Source organism: Scyliorhinus canicula, chromosome 2, assembly GCF_902713615.1.
Source record: "Scyliorhinus canicula chromosome 2, sScyCan1.1, whole genome shotgun sequence".
Taxonomy (NCBI): Eukaryota; Metazoa; Chordata; class Chondrichthyes; order Carcharhiniformes; family Scyliorhinidae; genus Scyliorhinus; species Scyliorhinus canicula.
The window spans coordinates 91,312,225-91,328,253 of NC_052147.1; the positions used below are offsets into that span (position 1 = coordinate 91,312,225).

Consider the following 16,029-nt stretch of genomic DNA (forward strand, 5'->3'; position numbering starts at 1 on the left):
TGGACGGCAGAGCGTCAACAGGCATTTGACGGCCTGAAGGCTGTGTTAACTACTGCTCCTGTGTTGGCTACCCCAAATTACACAAACCCATTCAAAGTGGCTGTCGATGCGAGTGATGTGGCCGTAGGCAGCTCTTGCAAGAAGACGACGAAGGAATAGAGCAGCCTACTGGATATTTTTCCCAAGAAATTAAATGATCACCAGAGGAAGTATTCAACAACTGAAAAGAAGACTTTGAGCTTGGTGCCGGCTTTGCAACATTTTCACATTTATGTTACCAGCAATTCGTCTGAAACAATTATATATACTGATCATAATCCATTGACATTTTTGGAGAGATTCAGGAATAAAAATGCCAGACTGTTTTGATGGAGTTAATTGTTACAGCCATTTCATTTAAGAATTATACATGTGGCAGGACGAGAAAATATGATAGCCGATGCTTTGTCACGAATGTGATGAAGAGAAGCAGGTTCGATGGTGGAAGAAGAAATAAAATGGACTGTATTATTATCACTGTTTGCCTGTTTTGTTTTTGTTTAAGCAATGTATATTTATTGTTGATTATTCTTATTGGAAAAATAAAAATGTGAAAAATGAAACCATCTTTGAAGTTGGTGGGTTATTTTTTTCTTGGGGGGAGTTGTCATGGGAGTGTCCCTTTAAGAAATGTTTTTGCCTTATCACATGGCTTCAGTGATGTCATTGTGTGGGTGGAGCTTGGCTGTGGCTCTGGGAGTTGGTTTTACTTTTGCTTTGAGTTTGACCCGGCTTTAATATTGCACAGGTTGGAAAGAAGTGACTCTCTATCTTCAGTTTAAAAAAGCTGTTTCCAGAGTACTTGATAATTTAAAAGTGACAACTGTTTTCTGGAAATAATTCAAACCTGCTGTTTTGCAAAGGAACAGGTGCATCCATACAAAGTCTTAAAGGCAGTAACCTTTGAAAAGGGGTTTCTGGTTTATGGGATCTTGTTATTAAATTGGAACAGTTAAAGGGGGGACTTTATTAAGGGTGATACATAGACTACTGTAGCTGTGTGGTATATTTATGTTTGTAATTGGTAAAAATGTGTGTGTTTATAAACATTTTAACTAAATTCGTAGAATAAATCTTGGTTTTGATTAAAAGTGCTTAAAACCTCTGTTGAGTAACACCTGAAAGGCAGGCCCTTGTGCTCATCATAACCAAAATCAATAAACAGTTGTAGGTTAGGTGAATTCCATGATATACTTTGGAGTTTTCTAAACCCTGGCCCATAACACTAAGAGAGGGGCTAGTTCAAAGAAGCGTTTGAACATTTTGTATTTATTGTATTTTCTGCAGTGTTGGAGGAACTGCTGGAGGCAGACAGTAGGGAGAAGGGGGCTGTGTAACGGAGCAGGGACAGTGTGATGGGGAGGGGGCCGTGTGATGGGGAGGGGGCTGTGTAACGGAGCAGGGACAGTATGATGGGGAGGGGGCTGTGTGATGGGGAGGGGGCCGTGTGATGAGGAGGGGGCCGTGTGATGGGGAGGGGGCCGTGTGATGGGGAAGGGGCCATGTGATGGGGAGCGGGCCGTGTGATGGGGAAGGGGCCGTGTGATGGGGAAGGGGCCGTGTGATGGGGAGGGGGCTGTGTGATGGGGAGGGGGCCGTGTGATGGCGAGGGGCTGTGTAATGGAGCAGGGACAGTGTGATGGGGAGGGGGCCGTGTGATGGTGAGGGGGCCGTGTGATGGGGAGGGGGCCGTGTGATGGGGAAGGGACCGTGTGATGGGGAAGGGGCCGTGTGATGGGGAGGGGGCCGTGTGATGGGGAAGGGGCCGTGTGATGGGGAAGGGGCCGTGTGATGGGGAGGGGGCTGTGTGATGGGGAGGGGGCTGTGTGATGGGGAGGGGTCTGTGTGATGGTGAGGGGGCTGTGTGATGGGAAGGGGGCTGTGTGATGGGGAGGGGGCTGTGTGATGGGGAGAAGGCTGTGTGATGGGGAGGGGGCCATGTGATGGGGAGGGGGCCGTGTGATGGGGAGGTGTCCGTGTGATGGGGAAGGTGCTGTGTGATGGGGAAGGGGCCGTGTGATGGGGAAGGGGCCGTGTGATGGGGAGGGGACCGTGTGATGGGGAAGGGACCGTGTGATGGGGAGGGGGCCGTGTGATGGGGAAGGGGCCATGTGATGGAGAGGGGGCCGTGTGATGGGGAGGGGGCCGTGTGATGGGGAAGGGGCCGTGTGATGGGGAGGGGGCTGTGTGATGGGGAGGGGCTGTGTGATGGGGAGGGGGCTGTGATGGGGAGGGTCTGTGTGATGGGGAGAAGGCTGTGTGATGGGGAGGCGGCTGTGTGATGGGGAGGGGGCTGTGTGATGGGGAGGGGGCTGTGTGATGGGGAGGGGGTTGTGTGATGGGGAGGGGGCTGTGTGATGGGGGAGGGGGCTGGTGATGGGGAGGGGGCTGTGTGATGGGTGGTCTGTGTGATGGGGAGGGGGCTGTGTGATGGGGGGGGGCTGTGTGATGGGGAGGGGGCTGTGTGATGGGGAGGGGGCTGTGTGATGGGGAGGGGGCTGTGCGATGGGGAGGGTCTGTGTGATGGGGAGAAGGCTGTGTGATGAGGAGGGGGCTGTGCGATGGGGAGGGTCTGTGTGATGGGGAGGGGGCTGTGTGATGGGGAGGGGGCTGTGCGATGGGGAGGGTCTGTGTGATGGGGAGAAGGCTGTGTGATGGGGAGGGGGCTGTGTGATGGGGAGGGGGCTGTGTGATGGGGAGGGGGCTGTGTGATGGGGAAGGGGCCGTGTGATGGGGAAGGGGCTGTGTGATGGGGAGGGTGCCGTGTGATGAGGAGGGGGCTGTGCGATTGGGAGGGTCTGTGTGATGGGGAGGGGGCTGTGTGATGGGGAGGGGGCTGTGCGATGGGGAGGGTCTGTGTGATGGGGAGAAGGCTGTGTGATGAGGAGGGGCTGTGCGATGGGGAGGGTCTGTGTGATGGGGAGGGGGCTGTGTGATGGGGAGGGGGCTGTGCGATGGGGAGGGTCTGTGTGATGGGGAGAAGGCTGTGTGATGTGGAGGGGGTTGTGTTATGGAGAGGGGGGGGCGCAGAAACAACCGGGTCAGATGGGGTTTGGAAACAATGCCAGAGAGAAAGAGCCTGAACATGTGGGTCTGGTTGTCCGGGCACCACTGGTGCCGCTCACATTTGTCCTCCACCTCCGGGAAAAACCTGCTCATTCAGGCTCTTGTCAGCTGTGCTCTGTGCACCACTTTCAGCTGCATGAGGCTGAGCCTTGCCCAGGAGGAGGTGGAGTTGGCCCTGTTCAGTGTTTTTTTCAATGGATCTTTTTCCCCAATTAACCTACCCTGCACATCTTTGTGTTGTGGGGGTGAGACCCACGCAGACACGGCCAGAATGTGCAACCTCCACATGGACAGTGACCTGGGGCCAGGATCGAACCCGGGACCTCGATGCCATGAGGCAGCAGTGCTAACCACTGCGCCACCGTGCTGCCCATCTATTCCTTTAACTATTTTGTTGGTTTGAGTGAGATCACCTCTCATTCTTCGGAACTCGACACAATACAGGCCCAGTTTGCCCAATCTCCCTTCATAAGGCAATCCCACTATCCCCCGGAGTGAGCTTGGTGAACCTTTGTTTCACTCCCTCCGTGGCAATAACAGGCTTCCTGAGGAAGGGGACCAAACTGCTCTCAGTACTCCAGGTGTGATTTGACCAAGCCCCTGTACAATTGAAGCCAGACTTTGCTACTCACTGGAGATCTGACTATAATAATAATAATCGCTTATTGTCACGAGTAGGCTTCAATTAAGTTACTGTGAAAAGTCCCTAGTTGCCACATTCCGGCACCTGTTCGGGGAGGCCGGGACTGGAAGATCCGATGGTAATTGAATTGCTAAGTGAGCAGTGTACAGGTCAGGATGCTGTCAGGGGCTCGGGGGCAAATTTGGACCAATGTCCAACCTCAGAATCCAAGCTTACTCTTCACAGATCCAAACATAAACTGCTGAAGGCTAAGGGGGATTGGGATTCAGAGGTGAGTGTTTAGGTTGAGTGTTTAGGTGGTGTTGCTGCGAGGTGGGAACAGAAATACTTCCAGGAGGCAAGATAATAATCTTTATTAGTGTCACAAGTAGGCTCACATTAACACTGCAATGAAGTTACTGTGGAAATCCCCTAGTCGCCACATTCCAACGCCTGTTCGGGTACACAGAGGGAGAATTCAGAAAGTCCAATTCACCTAACAAGAACATCAATGCATATATTGTGCATTATATGAAGCTGATATGGTTTAAAATATGTCAATGTAGTTGGATGATCTAACTCTGTGTGAGAGCAAGTGTTCAAGTTAAAGCAGCACTGGTTGGACCAGGAATGAAACGTTATTGGAGCTTCGTTCTTAACAAAATAGTGTTGGTCTTTTTCAGGAAAACTCCCCCAACTCATCATTAAGACAAAAGTAAGCGTCCTAGAAAACAAAAGGCTGAAAACTCAGTGGCCTGTCCCTGTTGCCAGTGAGTTAGTGTGTGAAGGTGAGCTGGATAATGTTGGGTATTAGGCCGGGCCATTGCTGGAGCAGCAGTTGCTGTTGTCTGTAATGGTTTGGCTTCCTTGCACTGGGATCGAACCACCGAGAAAACTCGTGCTCTCGATCAATCCTGGGTGCAGCCAACACATTTATCAAGGTGACAATAGAGAGTCAAAGATAAAGTGGAAGGTGTACACACAGCACCGTGACAGTGATTGACAGCCTGGCTAATATATGCAAAAGGGGAGGACCCCCACCCCCAGCTCCCCTCCCAGTGATTGACAGCCTGGCTAATACATGCAAAAGGGGAGGGCGGGGAGGGTGGGTGCCCCCACCCCCAGCTCCCCTCCCAGTGATTGACAAGCCTGGCTCATAGAGCCTCTATTTAAAGGGAGCTCTCGGGCTGTGCAGCTGCACAGAAGTGTCAGCGAGAGAGAGAGAGATAGATAGAGAGGCTGGTGTCTGAAAGCAGCCTGTCCCATACACACACACACACACACCCACCCACCCTGCAGCCTAGACACTCCGGGGGACCAAACGGGAGCAGGATTTTGACTTCGGATTGACACTTTTGGAGCTTGCTGCTGGACTGCGAAAAGAGCCACTTGCCCGTCCCTGGATCTAACCGCATTTGGAGAAGCCAGTTTCAGAGCCGGATCCTTGCTGATACAACTGACTAGTTTTTTTTTTAAAGAGAGACACTAAAGCTGCCTTGTGGGAACCCGGGGAGGCACAAGAGGGAACATAGTGAGGCTTTGCAGAGTATCACTGTTCCAGGGGAGCTGTGCAATGGCAGCTTTACACAGCATTGGCACCGCGTTCTTTCTGCTGCTCGTGCCCCAGGTAAATCTTCACCTTATCCCTCACCCATATACCCGTCTAGATCTTTAATCACCTTCTCTCCAGCTGTTGCTCGTCCCCTCCTTATTTTCCCCTCTCAAGCACTTCTCTCTTACTGCCATCTCTCTCTAACTCCCTGCCTCCCCGTCCCTTTCTCTCCCTATTTTCCCCTCTCTCTATTATCTGCCCTCTCTCCATATCACTCCTTCTCTCTCTCTCTATATATATATATCTCAAGCCCCTCTTCTCTCTCCTCCCCCTCAAACCCCCCTCTCTATCCCCCCTCGAACCTCCTCTCCCTACATCCTCTCTCTATCCCCCTCTCTCTGTCCCCCTCTCTCTATCCTCTTCAAGCCCCTCTCTCTGTCCCCTTCTCTCTATCCCTCCTCAAGCCCCTCTCTCTATCCCCTCTCTCTGCCCTCTTCAAGCCCCTCTCTCTATCCCCCTCTCTCTATCCCTCCTCAAGCCCCTCTCTCTATCCCTCCTCAAGCCCCTCTCTCTACCCCCCTCTCTCTATCCCTCCTCAAGCCCCTCTCTCTACCCCCCTCTCTCTATCCCTCCTCAAGCCCCTCTCTCTACCCCCCTCTCTATCCCTCCTCAAGCCCCTCTATCCCCTCTCTCTATCCCTCCTCAAGCCCCTCTCTCTATCCCACTCTCTCTATCCCTCCTCAAGCCCCTCTCTTTATCCCCCTCTCTCTATCCCTCCTCAAGCCCCTCTCTCTATCCCCCTCTCTCTATCCCTCCTCAAGCCCCTCTCTATCCCCCTCTCTCTATCCCTCCTCAAGCCCCTCTCTCTATCCCCCTCTCTCTATCCCTCCTCAGGCCCCTCTCTCTATCCCCTCTCTCTATCCCTCCTCAAGCCCCTCTCTCTATTCCCCTCTCTCTATCCCCCTCTCTCTATCCCTCCTCAAGCCCCTCTCTCTATCCCCCTCTCTCTATCCCTCCTCAAGCCAAACCCCCTCCCTCTCTGTCTGATTTTTGCCATGTCTCTCACTCTGTTTTTTGTGTTATTTGTTGTGTTCTGTAAGGTTTCCGGCAGCGGTACGTTCGAGTTGAGGATGGAGGAGTTTGAGAATGGCAGGGGCTTGCTGGCCAGTGGCAGTCACTGTGTGCCGGATTGCCGCACCTTCTTGCGGGTTTGTCTGAAGCATTTCCAGAAGGTGGTTTCCCCGGAGCCCTGCACCTACGGCAATGTGCTGACCCCGCTACTGGGCAGCAACACATTCAGGGTGGGGGTCAATCAGAGCCTGGTCAGGCTCAACTTCACCTTCAAATGGCCGGTGAGGGCAGCTTTACTTCACAGTCAGAGCAGTGGGGCCGGGGGTGAGAGTGAGGGTGTGTGTGTGGGGTGGGGGGGGGGGGGTGAGGGGGAGGGTGGTGAGGGTGTGTGGGGGGGGGGAGTGAGGGGGTGGGGGGGAGTGAGGGGGTGGGGGGGGTGAGGGTTTGGGGTGGTGAAGGGGTGGGGGGTGAAGATGTGAGAGGTGGGTGGTGAGGGGTGGGGTAGTGATGGGGGATGAGGGGGGTGGGGTGAAGGTGGGGGTGGGGCAGTGAGGGAGTGGGATGGTGATGGGGTGAGGGAGGGAGTGGGGTGGTGAAGGTGAGGGGTGGGTGAGGATGAGGGGTGGGTGAGGGGGTGGTGATGGGATGAGGGAGGGAGTGGGGTGGTGAAGGTGAGGGGTGGGTGAGGGAGTGAGGATGAGGGGTGGGTGAGGGGGGTGGTGATGGGGTAAGGGAGGGAGTGGGGTGGTGAAGGTGGGGGTGAGGGGTGGGTGAGGGGGTGATGATGGGGTGAGGGAGGGGGTCGGGTGGTGAAGGTGGGGATGAGGGGTGGGTGAGGGGGTGGGGTGAGGGAGGGAGTGGGGTGGTGAAGGTGAGGGGTGGGTGAGGGGGTGAGGATGAGGGGTGGGTGAGGGGGTGGTGATGGGGTGAGGGAGGGGGTCGGGTGGTGAAGGTGGGGATGAGGGGTGGGTGAGGGGGTAGGGTGAGGGAGGGAGTGGGGTGGTGAAGGTGAGGGGTGGGTGAGGGGGTGAGGATGAGGGGTGGGTGAGGGGGTGGTGATGGGGGAGGGAGTGGGGTGGTGAAGGTGAGGGAGGGGTGAGGGGGTGAGGATGAGGGGTGGGTGAGGGGGTGGTGATGGGGTGAGGGAGGGAGTGGGGTGGTGAAGGTGGGGATGAGGGGTGGGTGAGGGAGTGGGGTGGTGATGGGGTGAGGGAGGGGGTCGGGTGGTGAAGGTGGGGATGAGGGGTGGGTGAGGGGGTGGTGATGGGGTGAGGGAGGGGGTCGGGTGGTGAAGGTGGGGATGAGGGGTGGGTGAGGGGGTGGGGGTGGGGTGAGGGAGGGAGTGGGTGGTGAAGGTGGGGGTGAGGGGTGGGTGAGGGAGTGGGGTGGTGATGGGGTGAGGGAGGGGGTCGGGTGGTGAAGGTGAGGGGTGGGTGAGGATGAGGGGGTGGTGATGGGGTGAGGGAGGGAGTGGGGTAGTGAAGGTGGGGATGAGGGATGGGTGAGGGGGTGGTGATGGGGGAGGGAGTGGGTGGTGAAGGTGAGGGGTGGTTGAGGGGGTGAGGATGAGGGGTGGGTGAGGGGTGGTGATGGGGGAGGGAGTGGGGTGGTGAAGGTGAGGGGTGGGTGAGGGGGTGGGGATGAGGGGGTGGTGATGGGGTGAGGGAGGGAGTGGGGTGGTGAAGGTGGGGGTGAGGGGTGGGTGAGGCGGTAAGGGATTGGGGTGAGGGAGGGAGTGAGTTGGTGAAGGTGGGGGTGAGGGATTGGGGTGAGGGAGGGAGTGGGGTGGTGAAGGTGGGGGGTGAGGGATTGGGGGTCGGGTGGTGAAGGTGGGGATGAGGGGTGGGTGAGGGGGTGGTGATGTTTCATGTGGGGAAGGCGTTGACCTATTAATTCCAGCGGAATCTGTGTGAGAATCAGTCACATCGCTGAGGAGTGAGATGGAGAGAGGGAGACTGTCCTCGGATAGATTCAGGATAATAAAGGCGGGAAGATACAAGACCCACACTCACCCAGAGAGAAACATGAGGCACACACAGAAAAAATACACAAACACAGACAAATACTCAAGACACAAAGGCACAGAGTCACGCACAAACACATAGTCAGGCACACAGAAACCGAGACACAGACACACGAAGAGACGCAAAAAGACAGACAGGCAGCGAGAGACAGTAAGACTCACAACAGGCACAGAGAGACACAAAACACAGAGACAGGCACAGATAAACACAGATACATCAATCTCGCGATGTTTAACCCGTTACTAATGCACAGATATAGGGAGCACCTTCCACCTGTCCCCAATACAGAGGCAGCAAGAACGCTCTCTCAGAAAGGGGGGGGGGGGGGGGGGGGGGGAGCCCGGGAGTTGGTCAGAAATTGACCCAGTGTCCAGAACTGGGGAAATCTCAGAACCGGCTCACCCCAGTAATCCTATTGCATTAACACCAGATGCAGATAATAGTCATTGCTAACTCTAGTTTCTATCTCTTCTGTTTGACAGGGAACTTTCTCTCTGATTATCGAAGCCTGGAACTCTCCCTCCAACCTGCCGAGCCTCAGTAAGTGTCCATGTTTCTCACTCCGCGAGGGGGCGGCAGCGAGCCGCACCTTATATGCATTGAGCCTTGTTAAAATATCCCACTTTAAACGTAAGTTTTAACAAAAGCTTTTCGCATTCCCCCTTCCCACCTTTTATTTTAGTTAAATGGCTTTTTTTTTTTAAATGGCGGTTTTGACCTCCATTTATGAGCAGCTCTGCATCCCAGAGCCTTTGAATGTTCAACACAATCAACTTCCTTTCGTTTATTTTTGGCGTGGGAAACCGAGCTGGAGGTTGGTGAGAAAAACTAAACCTTGCCAAGAAGTCAAGGCGGCCTTTTCCTGCGTTTTACACCTTTAACAATAAACGCCGCCCTTTTTGGAAGGGTTTCATCGATTGCAATGGGGGAGGAGGAGGCTGACGTGTTGTTAGGGAAGAAGAGTGATGGCTCAAAGATACAAATACACACAGCATTCCGGGATTATCTCCATCATTCCAGGATTATCTATCCCCCATCACTCCAGGATTGTCAGTCTCCATCTCTACCGGATCTGTGGATCATTCTTGGGCCTGTGCACCTCTATCACTCCAGGATTGTGTCTGTTTTTCCTATCACTCCAGGATTACTCCATTTCTATCATTCTGGGATCTCTGTATTCCTGCCATTCCGGGCCCTGTGTATCTTCACTCCTTCAGGACCATCACTCCTGGAACAGTCAGGGATCACTGCAGGACTAGTCTGGGATCTGTGCATCTCTCTCATTCTGGGATCACCCCAAGATCCGTGTGGCTCAATCACTCTGGATTACTCACTTCAGCATCACTCTGGGATTACTCTAGGATCTGCGTGCCTGATTACCCTGGATCTTTCTGACAAGGATCATAGATACAGGAGGCCATTTGGCCCTCAAACCTGTCCCCATCCTTCAATGGGATCAAGGACGATCTGCAACCTGCCACTGTCTCCTTCCCCCATATCCCTTGATACAGTTGACAAAATTGGTCAATCTCAGGCTTAAAATTAACAGTTGATCTAGCACCTAATACTGTTTGTGGAAGAGTTCGAAACTTCTTTGCAAGAAGAAGTTTTTGTCCTAACTTCACGCCTGAAAATTCTGGCTCCAGCTCTTAGTCGTCGGCTCTGCAATAAGCAGATATCTACCCTATCTGTTCCCCTTGATACCATTAAAATGTTGATCAAATTACTACTTAACCTTTGAAATGCCTGCAAATACAATCCTAGTTTGTATAATCTCTCGTCGTAATTTAACTCGTGGATCATTCTGGCACATCACCCCTGTACTCCCTGGAAGAACACTATATCCTTCCTGAGGTACGGTGTACAGAAGTGATCACACTTCAGGTATAGTCTAACCAGAGCTTTATAGAGCTGAAACATGACTCCCACCCCGTTTTATTTTAGTCCTCTCACATCTCATTAGCCTTTTTGATTATTTTTGGTACATGTTCATGATATTTTAACGATCAGTGCATGTGGGCCCTCCAGTCTCCACTGGTTCGACCTTTTCCCCAGTTAGAAACTACCCTGGTCTATCCTTTTTAGGTCAAGGGTGAATGACCCCTGCATTGATGTCCATTTGCTATGATTTTACCCTTTCACTCAATCTGTTAATGTAACTTTGCAATTTTCCATCAATACCCTGGTGCAGCCCATAGTGTCCACAAAATAGTCCAATTGTGGTGTGGTGAGGGTAAGTTCGTGAGTGGTGGCCAGTCGCATGTTCTGTTCTCTTCGAGTTCCCACTCCCTGCTTGGGGTCAATGACTTGTTCCTGTGCCATAGATCCTCTGTAATATCCATTTCAATGAGTAAATGGTTCTTTTCTGAAAAGGATTATTAAAACACTCTTTACATCCAGTACTTTCATATTATCAACATTATATATTATCATTTAGATGGATGGGGGTCCATGGTTACTTCTGAATCCATTTGAAAAGGGGTCTTTAACCAAAGCAGTTTGGGAATCACTGATCTACATCACATGAAGTCTTTGTCTATCTTTTTGCAATCTTGGCTATGTGACTCTCTAACCCTTCTTTAGGTCATTGATAAATATCCTGGTGCATAGTTGAGGCTCCGACACACATCCTCGCAGAACACCACTAGTCACATCCAGCCATTATCTCAATTCTCTTTCTGCTGTCACTCAGCCAACTTCTGAACCAGGTCAATAATTTGCCTTCAATTCTGCGAGCTTCAACTTTAGCCAACAGTTTCTTATGCGGAACTTCAACAAATGCCTTCTGGAATCATATCACTCTGGGATCGGTTACCACCATCACAGTGGGTTTGGTTCATCGCCATAACACCGGGATCAGTTCATCTTTATCACTCTGGAATCTGTATGTCTATATCACTCTGGGATCAGTACTCCAGGAACAGATTCTTTCCATCATTCTGGGGCTGACGTGCACCTCTGACACAGGCTGTTTATCCCCATCGCTTTGTGTCTCTAACAGTCTTGGAATCAAAGAACAATCTGTGATCTGGAAATGTTACTTATTTTTTGCAGCCCAAACTGCAGATTATAGGGCTTTTTGAGGAATTAATTTTCTGTTTGCATTTCCCCTGACCATGAGCTGTACTTTAGCTGCAATATAATTGGTTTTGATGTAAAGAATGTAGGAAATGATAGTAGTGGGACTACTTCACTGACACAGAGGCAGCATGTCATACCTGCATTGGTGTTGTTATCATTTTGGTTACTATTATTGTTTCTATATTGATCTGCATGGTTTTGATATTAAATGCAAAATTCCAATAAAAAATATTTTCAAAAAAATACACATATTGGTTTGGCAAGGCATGTTAGGTTGGGACATGGCCTGGATAGAGTTGGAGAACTGTCCCCACCTCCCGTTTCCCTGCTGCTGCCTACCACCCCACCTGTCCCCCTCTGCCAATGCCCACTTCCCCCACACATACACACACACCCCAGTTCATTCTTCCTGTCTGCTTCCTCCCATCAGCCTGTCCCCCCTCCTGGGTGCCCATCACCTCCATTCCTCCCATAGTTCCTGATCCACATCCCAGCACCAGTCTCCCATTCCTGGTTGCCTGATACGCAAACGTGGATCCACACAGACAGACACTGAATTGAGACTGTTCCTTCTGAACACTTAACCAGTGTCGAATCTCCGGTTAGGTTAGTTCATGAACCTTCCTGTCGTTGGCAGTAACCCAGTGCCCATTTTGAACATTAGCCTCTGCCTTTAATAGAAGTGATGGGAAATGCAAGTGCAGCACAAGAGAAAGGGCTTTGGGAGGATGTGATAAAGGGGAATGACTGCCCTTGTTTTGCTAAAAACACTTTTAGAGTACTAGGTGGCGTGCCTGTAGTTTCTGCATTCTTGTCTTCCACACTCACCCTCTTGCCCCATGTTAACCTGGGCTGTTGTTGTACACAGATGTCACCACCCCTGAGATGCTGATCAGCCGCTTTGCCATCCAGAGACACCAGCCTGTGGGAATGGCCTGGTCCCAGGATGTCCTCCGCGGGGAACACACCCAACTACACTGCTCATACCGGGTGGTCTGCAGCCACCATTACTACGGCGAGGGATGCTCCGACTACTGCCGGCCCAGGAACGACACCTTCGGACACTACACCTGCGGTCAGGAGGGGCAACGGCTCTGCATGGCTGGCTGGGAGAATGAGTACTGCACACAACGTAAGGCGAGAGGCACCCAGCAGCCATACTGGCCCCGAGAGGGAGAGGGGAGGGAAGGATGAAAGAAAGAGAGAGGGAAAGGCAATGGAAAGGAAGGTAGCGACGGGGGGGGGGGAATCTGTCGGGAGCATGAGTGTAAAGGGGGCCATGTACATCCCAGCACTGTGGGTTCTGGGTGTCACTGAGGGTTCTTGTTGGTACTGTCCAGATGTACCTGTTCTGGGAAATTATGGCAGGTCACAAGAGGCTATTGCTGGAACCGGGGGTCATTTAATGGCACTGTCACTGGGGTGATTACTACTGAAAATAGGGGGAAAGAGGAAGAGGTGTGCATCCGAGCAATGGAGGGAATTACTGGTACAAGGCAGTATTATTATTCTTGTTATTACTGGCAGTGCTGTTAATACTGGCACAGAAGATTGATACCCCGAGATCAGTCTGTAGTTTTGTCAGATTTACAATGCCTTTGTATTCTGACTCTGTCTTGTATCCCTGCAGCGATTTGCCGGGCCGGGTGCAGCACAGAGCACGGATACTGTGACCAACCTGACGAGTGCAAGTAAGTTACTGATAGGCAGGAGGTATAGGTTTGTAATCCAGCCACACTGACCTGACATCCCTCAGCATCACCCAGCTGCACACATCACATTTTATTAGCACCAGATCTGAGCTTATTTCTTCTGAATTCCTCACTATTGTTGCTCCATGCTATCACTGCTTTCCAACCTCACCTCTCTCTACCCCATCCTACTCTATTACAATCTTCCGGCCACAACACAGCCTCAACCTTTCCCTCTGCTCCCCACACCAATCCACCCACCCTCCTCTTACCAGACCTTATACTGACCCGTGTTTTACGACTCCTACTCACCCATTGCAGTCTATCCCACCCCACCCATCAAAGTGATAGGTGTTGTTGGTATATTATCTGAGGAGGGGGTTTCATAGAATCCCTATTGTGCCGGAGGAGGCCATTCAGCCCATCGAGTATGCACCGACCCTCTGAAAACGCACCCTACCCAAGGCCACTCCCCTGTTCACCTCACCCCATTCTCGTAAACCTGTAAATTAACCTGCATATCCCTGGACACTGCAAGGCACTTTTTAGCATAGCCAATCCATATAAACCGGATATCTTTGGACTGTGGGAAAAAACCGGAGCACCCGGAAGAAACTCCGCAGACATAGGGGGAACGTCCAAAGATGTGCAGATTGGGTGGATTGGTTATGCTAAATTACCCCTTAGTGTCCAAAAAGGTTAGGTGAGGCTACTGGGATAGGGTGGGGGCATGGGCCAAGGTGGGGTGCTTTTTCAGACTGTCGGTGCAGACTCGATGGGCCGATTGGCCTCCCTCTGCACTCTAGTGATTCTCTGATTCTAACGTGCAAACTCCACTCAGTCACCGCTCCAGCGACATGCTGGCCCCCTGTGGGGGACAGAACCGGTTGTCCCCGCGCCTGTTTCGCGCCATCGTGAAGCGCGATGCCGTTCACGACGGCGCAAACACTTCATCTCCATTTTGGAGAATCACCCCCGGTATGTCCGTGTTTCCGAGTTTCATGTTCCTTGTCAAGATCCGCAGGATGATTAATTTTGTGCCTTTATCTCTCCCTCTCTCTCACTCTCAAGGTGTCACTTTGGATGGCAGGGACCTTTATGTGATGACTGCATGCACTATCCAGGATGTCTACATGGGACATGTCAACAGCCTTTTCAGTGCACCTGTAAGGAAGGATGGGGTGGCCTCTTCTGTAACCAGGGTGAGTGAATGTGTCAGATCTGCAGGAAATCCATCAGGTTTTCTCTCTTTCAAGCCCCTTATGGAACACATTCCACAAATTCTGTTAAAATAAACCCCTTGTTAAACCCCTCTGAAATTCTGGCAGTGTTTGATGACATTGGGTTAGTTGAGCCTGGAGCGGTTGAAACTCAGGCACTTTATACACTTCCCCCAGGGCTGTCTAATTGGACGGACGGCATTTTCCAGTGCCAATCACTGAGTGAATGCATCAAGTACTGTATCTGGCAAACTGTAACTAGCAGGTTGCCGCAGGGGTCAGTGCTCGGACCTCGACTGTTCACAATAAATGATCTGCAAGCAGGGAGAGTGTAACAGAGCAACATTTGTGGATGATACTAAAATAGGTGGGAAAATAGGCCAAATGGGCCAACATTTGGCAGAGGAAGTTTATTTTGTTTTAAGTATTTTTATTAAACAAATTTTCAACAGTTTACAACGCAAAACAACCCTACAAAAAACCCAACCCACCCAATCCCCCCCCCCCCCCCCCAAACAGTCAATGGTAACCAACTCACAAAAGTGCCTGATAAACAAACCCCAAAAGTCAAGCTCATCACTCACCCGCCCCCTTAGAGCAAACTTCACCTTCTCCAGGGTCAGAAACTCCAGCAGGTCCCCCTGCCAGACTGAGGCACAGGGTGGAGAAGCTGAGCTCCACCCCAACGAGACCTGTCCACGAGCAACACCCGCCCCCGCTCCCACCTGCAGCTCCAGCCGGTCCAACATGCTTCTGGGGGGCCTGGCTCCAGGTCCACATGTAAAATCGCTGAGATGGTGCTGAGCACTGTTCTCCAAAACCCATCCAGCTTTGGGCAGGACCAAAAGATATGCACATGATTCGTAGGACCCCTCTCACATCGCTCACTGACATCCATCACCCCCTCAAACAGCCGGCTCATCCTAGACTTTGTGAGGTGTGCCCTGTACACTACCTTCAGCTGTATCAGCCCAAGCCTGGCTCACAAAGTTGAGGCACTTACCCTCCACAGCACCTCACACCACAGACCCTCCTCCAGCACCACCCCAATTCCTCTTCCCACTTCACATTCCCCCCTCTATGGACACCCTGTCCTCCTCCACGATCCTCCCATAAATTGCCGAGATAAGCACCCCTCTCCAAACCCCCCACTGACAGCACCACGTCCAACAGCGAGGAGTTAGATGCTATCGGGAAGCTCAGGAAAACCATTCTCACAAAGTCCCGCACCTTCATATACCTAAGTTTCCGCCCCATGCCAGCCCAAACTCCAGCTCCTCCAAACTCACAAATCGCACTCCGAGAAACAAATCCTTCATTTCCTTAATCCCCCTCTCTTCCTATCCCCAAAACATCGCATACATCCTCCCCGACCAAAACCCCTGATTCCCTCTAATCGGCAGCCCCCCCCCCAACCCGCTCGCAAAACTGCTCCAGATCTTCAACCTGGCCACCACCACCGGACTCAGCAGATGGAGTTTAATGGAGATGAGCATGAGGTTATTCATTTTGGTCGAAAAAATAGAAAGGCAAATTATTATCTAAATGGAAAGGAGATTTGAAAAGCGTCTGAGCAGAGGGACCTGGGAGTCTTTGTTCATGAATGTCGGGATGCAGGTTCAGCATGTAATTTAAAAATGCACATGGAATTTTAGCATTCACT

At 51.9% G+C, this 16,029-nt stretch overlaps 1 protein-coding gene across 1 annotated transcript in view; it reads left to right on the forward strand.

Moving 5' to 3' along the window:
• Positions 1–4,877: 4,877 nt before the first annotated feature.
• The window catches only part of dll4 (delta-like 4 (Drosophila)), a 37,776-nt gene continuing 26,624 nt past the window's right edge, over positions 4,878–16,029 (forward strand). The window contains exons 1-6 of the mRNA XM_038782791.1: positions 4,878–5,354; positions 6,380–6,631; positions 8,857–8,914; positions 12,324–12,587; positions 13,086–13,146; positions 14,218–14,348. Coding sequence (XP_038638719.1) covers positions 5,301–5,354; positions 6,380–6,631; positions 8,857–8,914; positions 12,324–12,587; positions 13,086–13,146; positions 14,218–14,348 — 820 coding nt within the window. The 5' untranslated portion in view covers positions 4,878–5,300. The remainder of the gene's footprint in view (positions 5,355–6,379; positions 6,632–8,856; positions 8,915–12,323; positions 12,588–13,085; positions 13,147–14,217; positions 14,349–16,029) is intronic.